General features: G+C 40.5%; 1 protein-coding gene across 1 annotated transcript in view; it reads right to left on the bottom strand.

The window, feature by feature from the left end:
- YPEL1 (yippee like 1) overlaps positions 1-16,966 on the bottom strand; it is a 34,075-nt gene extending 17,109 nt beyond the window's left edge. The window contains exons 1-2 of the mRNA XM_090062632.1: positions 16,605-16,966; positions 10,350-10,630 (exon numbers count right to left, since the gene is read on the bottom strand). Of these exons, the coding sequence (XP_089918758.1) occupies positions 10,350-10,466 (117 nt within the window). The 5' untranslated portion in view covers positions 10,467-10,630; positions 16,605-16,966. The remainder of the gene's footprint in view (positions 1-10,349; positions 10,631-16,604) is intronic.
- Between the last annotated feature and the right edge of the window lie 243 nt (positions 16,967-17,209).

Raw genomic sequence — 17,209 nt, 5'->3', positions numbered from 1 at the left:
TATCACCAAACTATTAAGCTTCTTGAATATCCATGTGCAATTACTGCTTTCACTTCCCTCCCAGAATCCCTTTCAATCTAGTTTTCATCCTTAACACTCTAGCAACAATTCTCACCAGGGCTTCCATGTGACTCTACTTAGCCAAATCTCATGGCCTCTTTCACATCCTCTTTCCACATATTTTGAACAGTTTATATCATTCCCTCATTAAATCTGCCCCTTGTATTTATTTTTTTTATAAATCCTGATGGCATTACCAGCTTTCTTGAAATAGATATGAGATCTACAGAAGACTGCATCAATGCCATTGTGAACAACCTGGTTAGCACTGGGCCAAAAAAACCAGAATGCAGCTTGTTGCTTGACTATCTTTTACTAATATAAGGAACTCAGGAAAGTAAGCACTGCTGTTTATTTAGATATAGTATTGCCATGAGATTGTCTGTGACAACTTGCAATACAGGAGGTGGTTAGCTGTGTTAGTCTGAAGTCTAGTAAAACTCAGGGCAAGGTGACAATTTATAAAGCTAACAGTTTAGTCTATAATGTAAAGGTCATCCTATGCTATTATCTGCCTAACCTCCATAACCTTATTCTGGATTTCAGAATCCAGTGACTGCAGATGGAGACAGATTCTGGTTTGGTTCCTGTTCCAGAAGCAGACAAGGTCTCTGAGCACATGGAAACAATCTTATTTTTTTTACCACCACAGCATTCCAGTTTTTTTCTTCATGTTATGCTATTCATTTTCAAATATATACCAACTTTAAATGCTAGGAAGCTGAGGTACAACATAAAGTAATTTGCCCAAGGCTAGTGGAAAAGAGGATATTTCAGTTATAGAATAAAGAACAGAACCCTAGGTATTAAGAATCATTACCCAGAAGGGACCACTAGATGAAAACTCACAGCAGGAAATACTTTATCAGTTGTTGCAGGTTATAAGACTGCAGTACATTTTTTCTGGCCCTTTCAAGATACAATGGCATGTATGGCACTTAACCATTCTAACAGGATATCTTGTAGTTACATTTATAAGTCCAGTATCTGTCTTATTCAGAATAGATGGACTACAAGTGGCATGAATACACAGCAACAGAGATTTATGATAAAATATGCCAAAGTGACACCATAGTAGGATATTTGCTTTGGAAAATTTCTTAAATCTACTGTTGAGTGTTGAAGTAAGTTTACTGCAAATCTACTTGCCAGTGGTTTATATTATGGCTAAACAACTGTAGAATACTGGTAAAAACTGGTGTATTTTGTGAACATCCACTCTGTCTTATCCTGTAAAATTACTGCTTCATGAAGCAATTCTGTAGTACTCTTTCCATGTTTCAGAACACTTGGAAGGTCCAGAATATGCACACTAAAAAATAAATATCAACTAAATAGTAAATTGGGGAAAAAATACTAAGTGTATTAAAGCCTACTGTAGCAGCTTTCTCCAGCTAGCTGATCTATTTTGTAATATGCCGACTACAGAGTACAGTACTTCCAAAGCAGTTCTGAGTGTTTTCACTGTAACAAAAGCTAGGTACATACCTGCAAGTGAAGCTCTCCAAATGTAGAATTAGGTATGAGATGAACTCCCAAGTCACATGGCCTCTATTGATGCATCAGGATAAGCTATTTTTGCCCAGGAGAAAAGGAAATTGCAGTTAAGCAAACCGTTCTATTTTCACCCTCTGAGGCAGGTGTAACGGCTAGATGTGGATGCTAAAAGCTTTTAAGGTATCAGTTGCTCCACAGACAATGCACATCAGACAAGGCCACGTGACCAGAGAGCAGGGTCCATAAAAGATGCTTTTAAAAGTGATCAAAACCTACCATATAAATGATTCTGACATTCTATAACAAGGAAATTATTAAAAAATTAATGGCACTAGAAGTACCATATTTTTGAATGGCTAGCACCAATGTTCCCAACTTGTCAAGCAAACCTATACAGAATCATTAGGTGAGAAGTTTATATCTAGTTATGCTGATTTGCACTCCCATAAATTTTTTGTGGTCAACTCCTTCCTTGCAATCAGAACTAGACCCCAGAGCCATGTTGATGCTAAGTTATAAAATACAAGTTTCATCAATAAGAATATTAGATACTCCTGGGACTTCACAAGCGTAATGAAAAAAAATACTCAAAGAATTCTATCCATCCTCGAGTAATTCGATTTACGAGGCAAAAGAAAGTGTATGTGAGGTCATAAAGTCAGAGAAGTAAGGTTGGAAAGTACCTCTAGAAGAATTATCTAGACCACCTTCCTGGAGGTCCAACCACAATTTGTAAAGGTCTGTCTTATAAAAGATTACACACTAGTCCTCACTAGATTTTATTCTTTCAATACTACATGGAGGCCATCTAACTGATCATTAAGGCAGTTCAAGAGGGATACACACCAACTGGATACATTCCAAAAGTAAATGTTTGCCTAATAAAATAAGAAAAGCTTCCCATATAGTGGATTAAATTCAAGTTGATTTGGGGTAAAGTCAGATCTCTCCCACAAACTGGTCAGTTGCCCTTAAGAGCAGTACCTGGAACAGAAAATTGTATTCTATGTCACGTGAAAGGCCAGTTCTTTTAGATTCTATCAATAGGTAGTAAAGTCCTAGCCGCCCACAAGGTAGACAGCTATTCTTTACAGTGCAAAGAGAGGTGGACAGCTGCTAGAGGAGGGACACAATCATCTGCCTAAGTTGCAGCATTGCGGCAGGGGGGAAGAAAAAAGTAGAGGACAATGAGTCCGCTATAACAGATTTGGAAATAATCCACATACACAAGCTAAAATGCTAAGGACAAAGAACACAAAAGACTTCCTAAATAATTTAGGTTAAAACTGCTCAGACTTCTAACTTATGACAAAGACTTTTTTCCTCCTGAACCATATTAGGGTAGAAATATTAATTCCTTGGAATAACTGAATTCATCATACTCTTCAGGAGAAGGTCTGGGATCCCTATTTTCTCTATCATCAGAAGCAATAACTTCACATGGAGTTAATTAAAATGGCTTGGTTCTTGCAGCAAAACAAAATCCTGAAAATGTGCATGTAACCATCATGTCTTTTTGCCTTGCATAGCAGGGACAGTTGCCCAATTGGTCAGATATGCTTTGCAATGGCAAAGTGTAAAATAATGGCAACATAGATAGAAAAATATAGCAAAACTGAGTTGGTTATTTCAATCTGATGCAATAGCAAGAGGTTAAATGCATAATTAAGCTTTGAATAAGAAAACAAAATTTGTGAAGGTTTTAGTGGCTAAATAACACTTCACATATGGGCATTCAACTGCTGCTCCTTGAACAGGAGGGTCAGTCAACCTATTGATCTTGACAGAGTGACTACAGAGACCCAAAGTAAGCCACCAGTTTGGCTGGCCCTTTTTTTCAGGGGGGGGGTGTCTTTTAACACAGTCTCTAAATCACAATTTATTGTAGCCCTGTTGATTTCTTCTCTTCAGAAAGGAAACAAAGATGCATCTTAAATGTGCTCAGAGCAATTCTGCTTTTTCAGTCTCTTTCCATCAGCCACACAAAACTTGAGCAAATGTTAAGTTCTGATGAAGTACTGAGACTTCATGTCAGTCACCTCTATCTGAACAACAGCTTTCACAGAGTCCTTTCTTGAAAATCCTCACCTTTAAATCAGGGAGGATCTACTGCTACCCCAGCAGCTTCTTCCTCTCTAGAAAAATGGGAAAACAAAAGCAAACCAAACATTTACAATTGGGCATGACCCTTTCAGCAGTTTGTCTTTAAGAAGCTTCTTACATTTCCATTTGAACACCACACAGGCTTCCCAAGGTTCTCCCTCAAGAACCCATTTTAACAGAGTTCTACTGAGGCATCATTTTCTTTGTACTTCCATATCCTTCTCCTCAATCTATTTGTTACTAGGTTAGTATTCCTTGCACACATACCGCATTTGTGGATACAGTATATTCCCTACCCCCTACATATCTGAAAAGTGGACAACAGTTTTGAATACCTCCTGCTGGAGCAATAAAGCCAATGTTGTATGTAAATACACATGAACTTAAAAAAATAAATACAAGGGATCATCATAAAGACCTCACTAAGAATTACTGATCAGTATTCAAGGTATCAGTTCTTTTCTGGGGTGCTCTCCCAAAGTACATTGGCCGAGCTAAAATATCCTTTTACATTTCTAAAAACTCTTCAGAAAAAAGTTTTTTCTTGTTTTTAAATAGCACCCAGATAAACTGGTGTCATTAGACAGTAGAATATCAAAGTCCCAATAAATCATTTTTAACCATAAGACCATTATTTCCACTGATGGGAAGGTTCTGCCCCTCTCCCAACATGTCAACAGCACCAGCTAAAAAAAACTGGCTGGGGTTAGTGCACTCTTTTCCTTCTTTGGAACAAATTCTTAACTTTTGAGATAATCCAAAAGTTGCAACACCTGAAGCAGGCCTTTGTTGTCCAATAGACTTTTACTTGCTGCTCATATAGCCTGGATACCTTTGTAGCCTCACATTTTCAAGAGATATAAAAAATAAAATTTAAAAATGGAGGTGTTTCTTTTGGCAAGCAATACCCATGGCTTTGTGCTATTTTTTTTCTTAAGAGGAAGTATCTTTACTCTTAGCATGCACACAGCATTAAACAGCAGATTTAATTTAGACTGTAATTAAGCTTTGGCTAAATCAATCCTTCTAAAGGTGGCAGAAGAAATTAAAATTAGAGGTAAAAACAGTCCGTGTAAATTACTTTGTAAAACAGACTACTAAAGTATTCTGGCCTATGTATTTGCATACCAATTGCTGGTAAACTTGAATTTGTCTGGATTTGCAGAGAGGTTACCTGCAAAAAGGAGTTATCTGCTCTCCCACATACCTGCAAAAATAAACTGAAGAAAGCTTTGCAATTCCCCTCAGATAGCTCAGATTTCTTGTTTGTGAATAAAAAAGAATATTCCTCTTAGAAAAGAGGGCAGCTGAAATCTATATATTAAAGTTTCTTGGCTTTGCAAAGATTATCCCTGCTTTTCTGGGTTTTGGTCAATCAGTGAAAGGTCTCCTCAGAGCTGAAGCTGACAAATACCTTTCTGTCAAGGTGCCAAAAGAGGCATGGCGTAAAAGAACAGAAAACAATATAGTTTAGCTATTTCCAGATGCCTCCCAAAGAGAAATACATGCTATAGGAAGGAGGCAGATTGAAAGGGAGAAAAAGGTCTACATGAATAGGTTAAAAGGCAGGGAGAGAATGCTGCCACAGCCCAGAACACGCAAGCAGAACTGTTGGCAGTAAACTGAAGGGGTGGATCACTCAGTACTGCTGCCCTACTTGGCAACTGCTTCAGTTGACTGCTTAAGGCACAAAGGAGGACACAACCTTCCACTGAAGACTGTTAGTTGAGCTCTTGCTAGAGAAGAAGGAAAAGATTGATGGCATACTTGTACACTTTGTGGAAAAAAAGGTTTAGTTGGTAAACATTAAAAAAAAAGGGCTCAACTTTATGTTACAAAGTTTGGCAAAGTACTTTGGGTGAATTTGATATCTTTTATTAGACCAACTTAAATAATTGGGGGAAAAAAATTATTTAAGTTGGTCTAATAAAAGATATCAGATTCACCCAAAGAACCTTCTCTGCTTACATCCTTAGACCAACACGGTTATAACCTACACCCCTATTACAAAGTTCCACACTCGGTTGGGCACCATCTTTCAAGTAAAAAAATGGAAGAGAGGGAAAAAACAAACAAGCAAACAAGAGATGGTCTAAGTTAAGATATAAAGTCATATTTCATATGCTTTGGGTCAGGCCACAGCCAAATATTTGTTCCGTCTACACCATTTTAAGATTACCTATGAAGGAAAAAGAATGCTCTTGCCTTAAAAAGAAAGAATCTTGTGTTAAGGGTTTGTCTCCTAGTGTAGAACATCTTCCAGCCAATTTTCCAGCCAGAAAGCATTACCGCAGCAACTACATTGTGAAAGTATTACAATATTAGAAACAGCGACAACCAAGTCAATTTAACTTCTTTAGAAAATGTTAAACTCTGTCCTTTCTAACTGTGATCAGTGTTTTCTCTCTGTTAAAAAAAGAGCCACCACTACGAATCCAAGAAGCTCCACAAACCAGTTTAGAAGCTGCTGTATTTAGAATCCAAGGTCTTGTGCCCGATTTCTGATGAGAAAATCTAGGGAAGCTATAACATCTGGACTTTGATTATATAACCCTGAACTGGAAAAAGGGGAGAATAATCTTTACTGTAAGAACTTTTTTTTTGAGAAATTGCTTGAATGAGTTTAAAGCTAAACTAGGTCCCAAAGGGGAAGGAGAATTTAATGATTAAACTATTTTTCTCTGCTTCCATTCCCTTCTCTTGCAAAGTTGTAATTGTATGAATTCTAGTATTCAAGATAAACTTAGAAGCCACCTTGACAATTTAGTACAGAACATGGGAAAAGAAAGAGGTGATCAAGATTCCCCAATCATTTTTAACATTCTCACAGCACAAAAAACAAAACAAAACAAAACATCAGCCCTACCCTTTTTTGGATCACCTTTAACAAGGTATTAGAAATAATAAAGCGAGAGTTAACTAGTTTAGATTTGGGGGTAGTAATAGTTCTGTGATCAGGCACAATTGTCAGAACATGACAATTTTTATGTTTTAATCTCTGCAATTCATGCATAATTTGTATGTCAGTCAAGGTACAATTCCTTAAGAGAAGTCCTAGATTGCAACACAAGTTTTAGTTCTAGATAAGTAATAATTTTTCTTGTTGAAGAAAGCTGGTTTAGTTTATATTAACAACCTTTAGAGCAGGGGCAGGCAAAAATATAGCCCGCGGACTGCATCTGGCCCACCAGGGAATTCCATCTGCCCTGTGGGGCCCCCCTGTAAGCCCCGGCGCTGGGCTGCCCCTGTGCAAGATGGAGCCTCCATGCAACAGGTGCAGCAGTGGTTGCTAAGCAACCACGCTCCCAGCTAGAGGCCAATAGAGACTCTGCCTGGCATAGGTTTTTGCCTGGCCACCCTGTGGCTTAGGGGGAATTCAGATAAGGGCCCTCCCCCTCCCCTAGCTGGGGCCAAGAACTCCCACTGGGGGAAAGGGGCTAGGAGCATGGGGAGCTGTGCAATTTTGGGCCAGGTTGGTTGGCCCCACACACTGCAGGAGTTGCATACTATGCTGCCATCACATGTTACCAGGGACTTTGGCAGGAGCTGCATGTTATGGGGCTGACCTGCACACTGCTACTACCTGTGGCTGGGGAGGGAGTTGTGCACTACATGCCCGCACGGGGCCAGCCCTGCTCACTGACACCATGTGCAGTTCCAGGCATTTGCACACTCCAGGGACTCAGAGGAGCCGCCTCCCCCCACATCCCCCCCGGCACCCTCCCACACACCCCATTCTCCCCATACCCTCCCAAAAAAACACCACACCCAACACCCTCCAACAGCCACCACACACATACACATACCCCCTTACTCTACCACACACAATATACAAGAGTAAAACTATATTTTTGAGCCATTATGCAATTGCCTCTACATACACTATGCAAACACACAGATCTGGACAAAAATATTTCTTAAAATAAGTTAGGAGTAGGCGTTTGATTTTTTTTTTAAGTACACAATTTGTACCCCCCCCCCATTTCAAGACAACACCCCTGCCCCCAAATAAACACTTCTGGGTCAGGGTTGGGGGGCCGGTGCTTTTCTGGTCCCAAGATGGCAATCAGAGAGTGGGGCATCTGTCAAGGGGCAGGGCTACCCTTGTGGCCCTTGACAACTCACCAAAACTCATTAAGTGGCCCTCCAGCCAAAATTGGCCACCCCTGCTCTAGAGGTTAAAGTGACCCCATTAAGCTTACTTTCACTGCTACTACACATATACCAACATTCCCAGCCTTCTAGTGAATATATATTTTATATGCTGTAAAGGGATCAGTAAGTCAGAAGAAAAAACTAGATAGGAAGGTTTGTATTAATGACAAAAGAAAATTCAAAGTTATAGCCATCACTTCTGCTTGTGTAAAGTTGTAAGAACAGACTGTAAATATACAAGTCACATGTCTGAATGATACATGAGCTCTTTAAAGACCGGGCAAAGGTTGAATACATTTACAGTATGTCTTTAAAATAAAAAAAAAAAGGTGTCAAACTCTTGGTTTTCCCTGCTGGAAGCACCATTTGTCAGATACTCACAAGTTACAAGATTCAACATTATGAATTCATAACCTGTTTTGAGAAGAAAGAATCCTGAAGCGTACAAGATTTTTTACATGGTATTATAATCGACATACAAACTGAAGTTAAAACAGGTGTAATCTAATAATTTCCCTTGTGCTTGTTTTTATTGCCAGCACCCCACATAACAGTACAAACTGGTCGGAAAATAGCAACAAGTATATATTTATTTACAAGTAAAAATATACCTTATGTTTCATGTATTTCTGAATCTCATGCAAGATTGATACAATGCAAAAAAGCCAGAAAAAGAAGGGTTCAGGAAAGTTTACTATAGCACTGCATTTGACAACTTCCAAATTGGCAAGTGGTTAAGAAACTTGGCAGTTTGTCTAATAAACCTTAACTGGAGAATATGAAACCAGGATTAAAATAAGACCATATACCAGAAGTTTTCCTACACCATTAGATAGTATAGGGCTATACTTACTCAGACATACAGGACATGGGTACTTAAAAAACAAAACAAAACCACTTTCCATATGCTCAGTAACTCTTTTTGATGCGTTAAAACCTCAGACTTTTTAAATCCATTCTAGAAAATCTCATATAGGTCACAAAATAAACCTTTTATTTAACTTTACTATGCTGGCAAATGAACTAAAAGATAGTTGCAATGAATCTGTATTATCCCACAAATGTAATAGACTATAAGACAAGATTTCATTATTTAAACACGCTTCCTAACTGGAAAGATTATGTAAAATAAAGATTTTCTTTTAGTTTACCGATCAAAAGGGTCAGGGAGAGAAAGAAGGCTACAATAAGGTGCCTACAAACAACAACATAATGAAAATGGTGAGAATTTTGCTATCATCTTGAGTTAAGAAAACACCCATGTCCTAGAAAAGCTACTCATTGAAATGAGCAACAGAAGAGGTTGATAGCATAAGATGACAATTTTGTTTCAAGTCCGTTTAAGAACAGCCTTCATCTAAGGCCAGAAGTGTAGTCTGGCAGTTTTGCACGTTGGGCACTGGTGGTGCACAGGGCAGTGGCAGTAACAGTGACTAGTGCCCCTACAGTAGCAGCTGTTTTTATTCCCCTTCTCCTCCATGTCTCCTAAATCAAGGTTCTGGGCTTGTACTCTATTACATTACTGCCCAAGACCACTCCACAGAATTAAGGAATAAATGCTCTTGCTTATAATAGGCAACAAGAACTTAAAAGGAGAGACTTTTTCAATCCCTGCGGCTTCTCAAGAAAGGGCCTTATTACAATGGTCAATCCAGCAGTAGCAAAAGGTGACAGAAAACAGAAAATTCAAAAAAATAAAGGGGTGTGTGCGTGTGCGTGCGCGCGCACGTCCGCCCCTCGGGCCCAATTATTCTGCCTTGCTGAAAGACTGTTTAAACAAAGGGGACAGGGGAATTTCACATGAAGTTTAGAGTGGGATTTAAACATTTCCCCAGAACACAATATTTAGAGGATGGTTCATGACAAACTAAGTGAAATTCAAACAAAACACACCCCTTAAAGCATGTTATCTGTGCATTATGATTTTCCTAGATACTACATGGAGTTGTAGATTCTTTCAATAATGGATACAAAGCACAAGCCCACGTTATTTAAAGAACCTGAGACAACCTAAACTTTAGTAACTTTTTTGAAATACGCAAGTTTAAAGTAGGGCATGTACCAACAAATCAGAAAGAAAAAGGCTTGATGAATCCCAGATTGAGCCACTGAATGTGACAATAGCATCTTTGTGTTGATTCACAAAATTCCTCTTTTGCCATATAAAAGGAGTCCTGAGCTCTGTACTTCTATCAGGCAGTTTTCATAAGCAAACTAACAAGATCTAATGCCGATATAGGTTTACCAGACAACTCAGAAAGTACAACCTCCCAATTAGTCTAGGAGAATTGAGAAGGTGAGGACTATACTGAAAAAAAAACAAAAACAAAAAAACCAACTAGGATGAACAAAGTTTTCAAAAGTTTCCAAAAAATATCCAGTCCTCTATAAACAACACCTGTGACCCAAGAATATTGGAGGGATACTCTGAAACTTGCTTTTGAATTGCATCTCTTATCTACTGGAAGTAGTGGTCCAATGATAACAAATTTTGGTTAACAATAAATCAGAGTATTTAAAAACTAATCACTTGCCTTGGAGATCAATTCATCATGATTGGCTAGGTGAGCTCTGCAGTGGATACAGCTGTAGGTTCGATGACAGTTTGGCAGGTAAGCCTGGAACGTTTTTGATTTTGTCATTTTTACCATCTCTGCTGGTGGCTCCTCACTCAGCTCAGGGCTGGCACTTGAAGAATTACAACTTTGCTGAACTCGCTGACAAAAGAAACACTGGAAAATGCAAGCAAAAGCCGTCGTTGTTCTGGAGTGTGTGTGGCACTTTCCACACAGATGCCACAAGAGAAACAGTCAACCTATAGGTGAACAAAGAAGAGCTATAAATAAGTTGCAAGAAGCCAAGGATATTTAACGTAGTATGTTCAAGTTCTTTCATATATTTCAAAATTTAAAATAAAGTGTATTTAACTATAAGAAATACATTTTATTTTAAAATTATAAATTAACTGTAATAATTTAAATACACTTTTTTAAATATTATAACTTTAAATAACAAATAAATAAGTAGTTGATCCAATAAGGGATATCACACTAAGAAATCCTTGCCTCAAATAAAGAACATAGCCATTCAGAACAGAACTTTCTAGATCTTGTTACTGTAATGAAATGTAGCCTCTTGATTCCAGATCACTGGCTTCAATTCTGTACAGCTCAGTAGAAAATGATTCTTCTGAAAATGATTCTTCTCTACTCAGTGGTTTCAACTAAATGGCATTCCTAATGAATCAGATGTCCACATAACTCTCTCCACTCATATTCTCATTGTACGTCTGTCTACACATGGCTTTTCAAATTCACACCACCATCCTAATGGGCAGCACAAAATCCTGCACTTGTCACTACTTACAACAACCTCCAAAATGGAGATAGGGGCTGCCATTTTTCTGCCAGTTTCCAGTGCATTTCACAGGTGCTGAAGTTAGAGTCTAATAAGGTAGATGATAAAAATCTCAACCAATAAAAATCTGACACTGCTTAAGCATCAGAATATTTCATCATGGTAAAAAAAACAACACTACCCTTTGACATACTGCAGCCCAGCCTCTTAAGTCCTTTTTCACTATGTGAGAAAAAGTACAGGCATACCTCGGAGACATTGCGGGTTCGGTTCCAGACCACCGCAATAAAGCGAATATTGCAATAAAGCGAGTCGCACAAATTTTTTGGTTTCCCAGTGCATATAAAAGTTATGTTTACACTATACTGTAGTCTATTAAGTGTCCGATAGCATTATGTCTAAAAAACAATGTACATACCTTAATTAAAAAAATACTTTATTGATAAAAAATGCGAAGTGAGCAAATGCTGTTGGAAAAATGGCGCCGATAGACTTGCTTGAGGCAGGGTTGTCACAAACCTTCAATTGGTAAAAAAACCGCAATATCTGCAAAGCGCAGTAAAGCGAAGCACGCTTGTATAGTATTTACTAGCCAGATAACCATAGGTCAGAAAAAAAAGTACACTTCTCTATTAGTAACAAATTAGTAATCCTTGGATTTGTTGTTTCCTCTGTGCTTACTGAATAAATGCAAAAGTTTATATTCAGCCCACTGCACCTTAACTGCTACAGAGCTCCAACTGTAAAAGTTACTTGCTGTCAACTCTTCCTATACAGGAAAGTTTGCTTTAAGAGAAAATCAACACTAAACACAAGAAACAAAACTAATTGCCACCAAGATATTTTCCACTTTAAGCCCTTCCTTGTACTCACTGCCTCTGCCCCACCTCTTAGATACTTCTGACACTTGTTTTCTAACCACTTTATTCAATAACTTGAATAAAACACCACCTAAAAGAATTCACATTACTTCAAACTGCAGAAACGTGTCCTACAACACCAAGGAAAGCTTGAGTTATATGGTTTCTACTAATACCATTAAATTTCTCGAGGAAAAAAACAAACCTTATAAAAGTGATCACAGTTCAAAATGTCTTAGGGGCAGGGGGAGGGAGGAGCACATATGTGTGCACATACAGGGAAACTACAAGCACTAAAAGCATCAGCTCTGTGATGCTTCACCTTAAGATGAAGAGAGGCATGGGTACATTTTTCATGAGGGTGGAAAACATCCTCAAATTCTATTCATAACCAACTCCAAGGCCACAAATAAGTCTTCTGAAGAAGACACATAGTGGAACATATGCATTAAGAGAGAGAGAATAAAGGAAAAAAGGTTATCAATTATAACACTTTTGACCTGTAGATCTCCATTCTTTTTTGCATTGCTTTGCACCTTTTATTTATTTTTAAAGATAGCAGAAGTCAAAGAGTTTATAAGGATGAAATACAGGATTATGCATTTATAGTCTTGGGACACTGCCCCAGTATTTGCAAATTTTAAATATGGTAATGAATCCAGAGACCAGAATGAGCACACTCTAAATCAGGGGCAGGCAATTATTTTGGGCAGAGGGCTGCTTACTGAGTTTTGGCAAGCCATTGAGGGCTGCATGATAGGCAGCCCAGGGCAGATTAATATTAATTTTCTAAATTTTTTTATGGGAACCGTGGGCCAGATAGAATGGCCTGATGGGCTACATTCGGCCCATGGGCCGCATTTTGCCTACCCCTGCTCTAAATCCAGATAAAATAGCAGATGTATTAACTCCAATACTGCAGAATTGGTTCTAAGTTTTCAGCGAAACCTCTGAAGTGGTCATAATAAATATATGCATTTTGATTTTCCTGCTCTTGCCAGCAACTAGGATGCATGTCCAAAACAAAATGCCCCCACCTCTCTCTGTTCTCAATTACTTAATCTGGCAGCAGTGGCAATGTCATAGCAGTGTACTTCGTAACTTATTACATCATTACTGCCAAGCTGTATTGCTAACAAAAAGGCAAGATTCCAAACATGAATTGATCAAGTCAATACAGCATTCTCTTCCCCAGCCTTCAGACAGACATAGCTCCAGTGACTCTCTCCAGTGGCTCAACTGCACATCATCACTCTGTCAAAAATGAATTAAATAAAAGCCCATCTGCTATCAGTTTCCACTATTCCTACAAAAGCAGGAAATGCATCAAGAATCATGCTCTCTGTACAAGGACCTTTTGTGATACCTTTCATCACAGCTACAACACCCCAACCCTACTCTCAAGAACCACAGTGTTTGTGCTGCTACCTGGACTACAAATGGGTTTAAGCAATAATCTACAAGTAGCTTTGAGAAGTCTGGGTATTTTGAGAAAAAGCTGAAAGTTAAAAAGTCTGAAGCTTTACACAAGCCCAAAACTATTCCTGTGAACCGACATGGACCCCCTCTTCCTCATGTGATTCCTAGGAGAGGGGCGAAAGAAAAAGAATGAGCTTGTTATTGGCAAGGCTTCCAGGAAGCAGAAGCTAGGAATAACATGCCTTCACAGATTACTGGACAAGGTAAGGTCAACTTGGCTCTTTAGTCTCTTACTGGTTCTTTGCTTTTTCCTTCCAATCCCTTTTTCTGTCCTGCTGTCAGCGTTGCTTCCCTCCTGCCTTTTAATCAGTGATACATACCATAATTTCAATTATTTCACCTTGTTCTGTTAACTTGCTATTAGATGGTCTGGATTTCCAACCCTCTTCTGTCTTTCCCTCTTCGTCCCCCTTTTTCTCCTTAAGGTTACAAAGCATCTTCAATATTTGTTGCAAAGCACTTCAATCTAAACTCCTTTAACAGATTATTAGTGTATCGGCTTATTTGCATATACTTTCTGAGAGGCAGTCTGTCACAAAGCTAGTGACAGTCAGATTCAGAACAGCCGTCTAAAACACAGCTGTTAGCAAACGATAGAACTGGCATGCTTTTTTCTTATTAAAAACTCTCCCAACAAAGACTTGTACTTCCTAGTTAAAACAAGAATTAGTTTTCTCCTATCAAAATTCAGAACTCGGATGACTTTAAAAGAATACAAAGATGATGTATTCGTAGTCATAAGAGTAAATTCCAAGAATGAAATAATGCTTGAGCACAAAAAGGCCATCACTAAATATTAGTTGTAACCTTTAGACCCGATTAGAAGTTGCATCCATACATGGTCCTGCTTCCAAAGGGAGAGGAGGGGGAGTATACACAATCATTTGGAAAAACAATTTTTCAGCCAAAGCAAGAACACTTGGAAAGTGCTTCACTGTAGAAGAGGGAGAGATTATGGAAATGGTTTTCATTCACATAATTATGCTTGTAGCAGTCTACAAAAAAAATGCAGTCTAACTGTATTTTTAATTTACTCCATGTATTAACCTTACTCCACATATTAACCTTAAAAGTGCTCCAAGAGTTAGGCAAATGCTTTAAATTACAAAGATACTATTAATATAATTATCAGTATACTCATTAGGAGCAGAGATCCCTAGCATTACCCACCTCCTAACAGCATTAAGAACTATATCACCAGACCAGGGGATCCCAACGTTTGTGCCCAAGGACACAACAAAGAAAAAGCAGCAGGCATCAATATGAATGTTAAAGTTTAGAATTCAAATCAATCTGATCATCTTATCCATAACTTAAAGTTGCATTAGATCCACAACTTCAAAAGAATACAACATAAAGGGAAGCTGTGTTTTTTAAAGTTTTATCCCATGGCACCCACAGGCACCACATTGGGAACCGCTGACCTAGACACTATACAGTGTCATTCTGGAGCACATACAATCTTTTGTTTTCTTCGTTTTATTAAGCTCAAGGGAATTCAAATGTGTTTTATATGTTTGCATATGGGCTTACTTTCATTTGCCACCTGCAAAAATTAGAGAGGGCTAGCCACAAGAGTTCAGACAATGCAATTCTGAATGCCCAAAGGCATTAAAAGCCAATATTACAATTTAATAGAAGACTATTAATTACTGAAGCTCCATTTTAAAAATCATGCTCAGTTTTATCCATATATTCACTACTGCTCAAGTTGGTTTACCATCCTACTGTTGCTAAAGCATTAACATTTTGAGCACTAACTGATTTTGAGAACCATAAAATCCACATAGCCAAAGAAACATAGTATTAGTTTTAAATTTGCAATTCATGAATTGCATTCTTTCAATATTAGATTTGCTGCCATCCAGCAGCATGACATCACTCAATGGGAGGTATGAATTTGCTAGACAAGTACCAGCCAATCCTAACCAAGTGGGCAGTCCCTGCCTTGGTCCCGGATGTGTAAACAAACATAGAGGAAGCATGTTAAGCAGGTGCAGTCCAGAGACAGCACTATTGTCCACCATATAACTAAGGTCACTACAGAAACCTTCAATCTCTATAAAAGAGTCTGTCATCCAGGCTTGCCTGGAAAAAATAATAATAATAAAAACACAGTTTAATACTTGATAAATTATTGTTTAGAGCTTGTAATGCTTGCAGTAAAGATGCTGTCTCCATACATTTCTCTTGTAGCTTGCAGTTAAAAGGGAGGTTACCTATAGCACTGAGTACATCCGCCAGCAGTTGCTCTTTCGTGCTTAAGCAATTCACTATATTCTGGTTTTAAAACTCCTTGGTGTTTACCCGTTACAGACCAAGGCAGCAAGGAACTAACTCCACTTCCTAGCTCCTTAAGAAACACATGACTGGGTTAGGTAGGCTAGTCAATAAGCGCAATGAAATCTCTCAAGTTCACAGCTCACTCCACTGAGTGCATTTCTGCGGGCAGTTTTCCCACTCCTGTTCTGCTCAACTCCAGAATGGCAGGCAGAAGTATGGGGAAAAACCCAAACCAAAACGGTCGTTTCCAGGAGCCTCTCTCCAAACCGCGTCCATGTAGGAAAGGGAGGATTACAAGGAGCTGGCCCTCTGAACCCGGACCACTGCCCTGGGGAACTGTCCACAAACTACGGTGCCATCACGTGAGATTTGTGGTGTTATTGTTTTTAAAAGAGGGAAACACAAAACAACACACACGTGACTCCGATCTGCGGTTCCGGCCAAACGCATTTGGACACAGCGCATGAAAGAGCGCGTCAGTCTCCTTCGGGAAGTTCACAGGACAAAGCGCCGCGCCGCGCCGCGCCGCGCCGCGCCGCGCCGACCGAGCGACACCCTCCTCCCCCCAGCACTCCGCGAGCGAGCGTCACTCCGCGCCTTGGGGATCGCGGCTGTCGGCAAACCCCGAGCGGGGCCCAGGCGGCGGGGCCGGAGCTGCGCCGCGCCCCCCACCCGCGTTTATGTAAAGCGTCGCCGCCCGCCCCGGACTCGCTGCAGCCATTTCCCGGCACTATAAATAGCTCGGAAAGTTGCCCCCAGGGGGCGGGAGACACTGCCCCTTCCCACCGCCTGCGCGGGCCGGGTACTCACCGCCGCCCAGTGCTGCGGGCCCGCTCCCCTCGAGGGGGGGCAGGGAGAAGCCTCCACCGCTGCTCGGCTGGGGGGTGGGTGGGAGTGTGTGCGTGCGCGCGTAGGGGGGGTGGGATATTAGTAGCACCAGCGCCTCATGCTCCGCTCAGGTACCGGCTGCAGAGCTGGGGGAGGGGGGTGTCGCTCCCCTTCCCCGGGGCTCAGGGACGTCTGCGTAGCGGGGTCATAGGAGGATCCGGCCGCTGGGCCCACAGGCGCTGCCCTCAGGGCCCAGAGGCGGCTGAGACATCCCGCCGCCAGCCCCGCCGCGCCGGGCTCGGCTCGCGGCTCCTTTGTTTTGTTTTCCTCGCTGCTGCAGTTAAACCGTCTCCGAACGTTGGGGGCAGCCAATCGCAGCGCGCGCGGCAGTCCCCGCCCCGCCCCTCCGGAAGAGGGGCAGCGCCAGCCCGGCCCCCGCCAAGCGCCGCGGGGAGGAGCCTCGTGACGTAAGGGAGCAGAGCAGCGGGCCTGTGCTGGTCCGGGGGGCTCTTCCGCCCTGACAGACTCGAGGGAAGCCGGGCGAGGGCAGCTCTTCGTTTTCAGCGGGGGAAAAGAGCAGACAGCCA

Source organism: Crocodylus siamensis, chromosome 9, assembly GCF_052110815.1.
Source record: "Crocodylus siamensis isolate JL-2025a chromosome 9, ASM5211081v1, whole genome shotgun sequence".
NCBI classification, from domain to species: domain Eukaryota; kingdom Metazoa; phylum Chordata; order Crocodylia; family Crocodylidae; genus Crocodylus; species Crocodylus siamensis.
The sequence above is the reverse complement of the archived record's forward strand: the minus strand, read 5'-3'. Positions and strand labels throughout refer to the sequence as shown.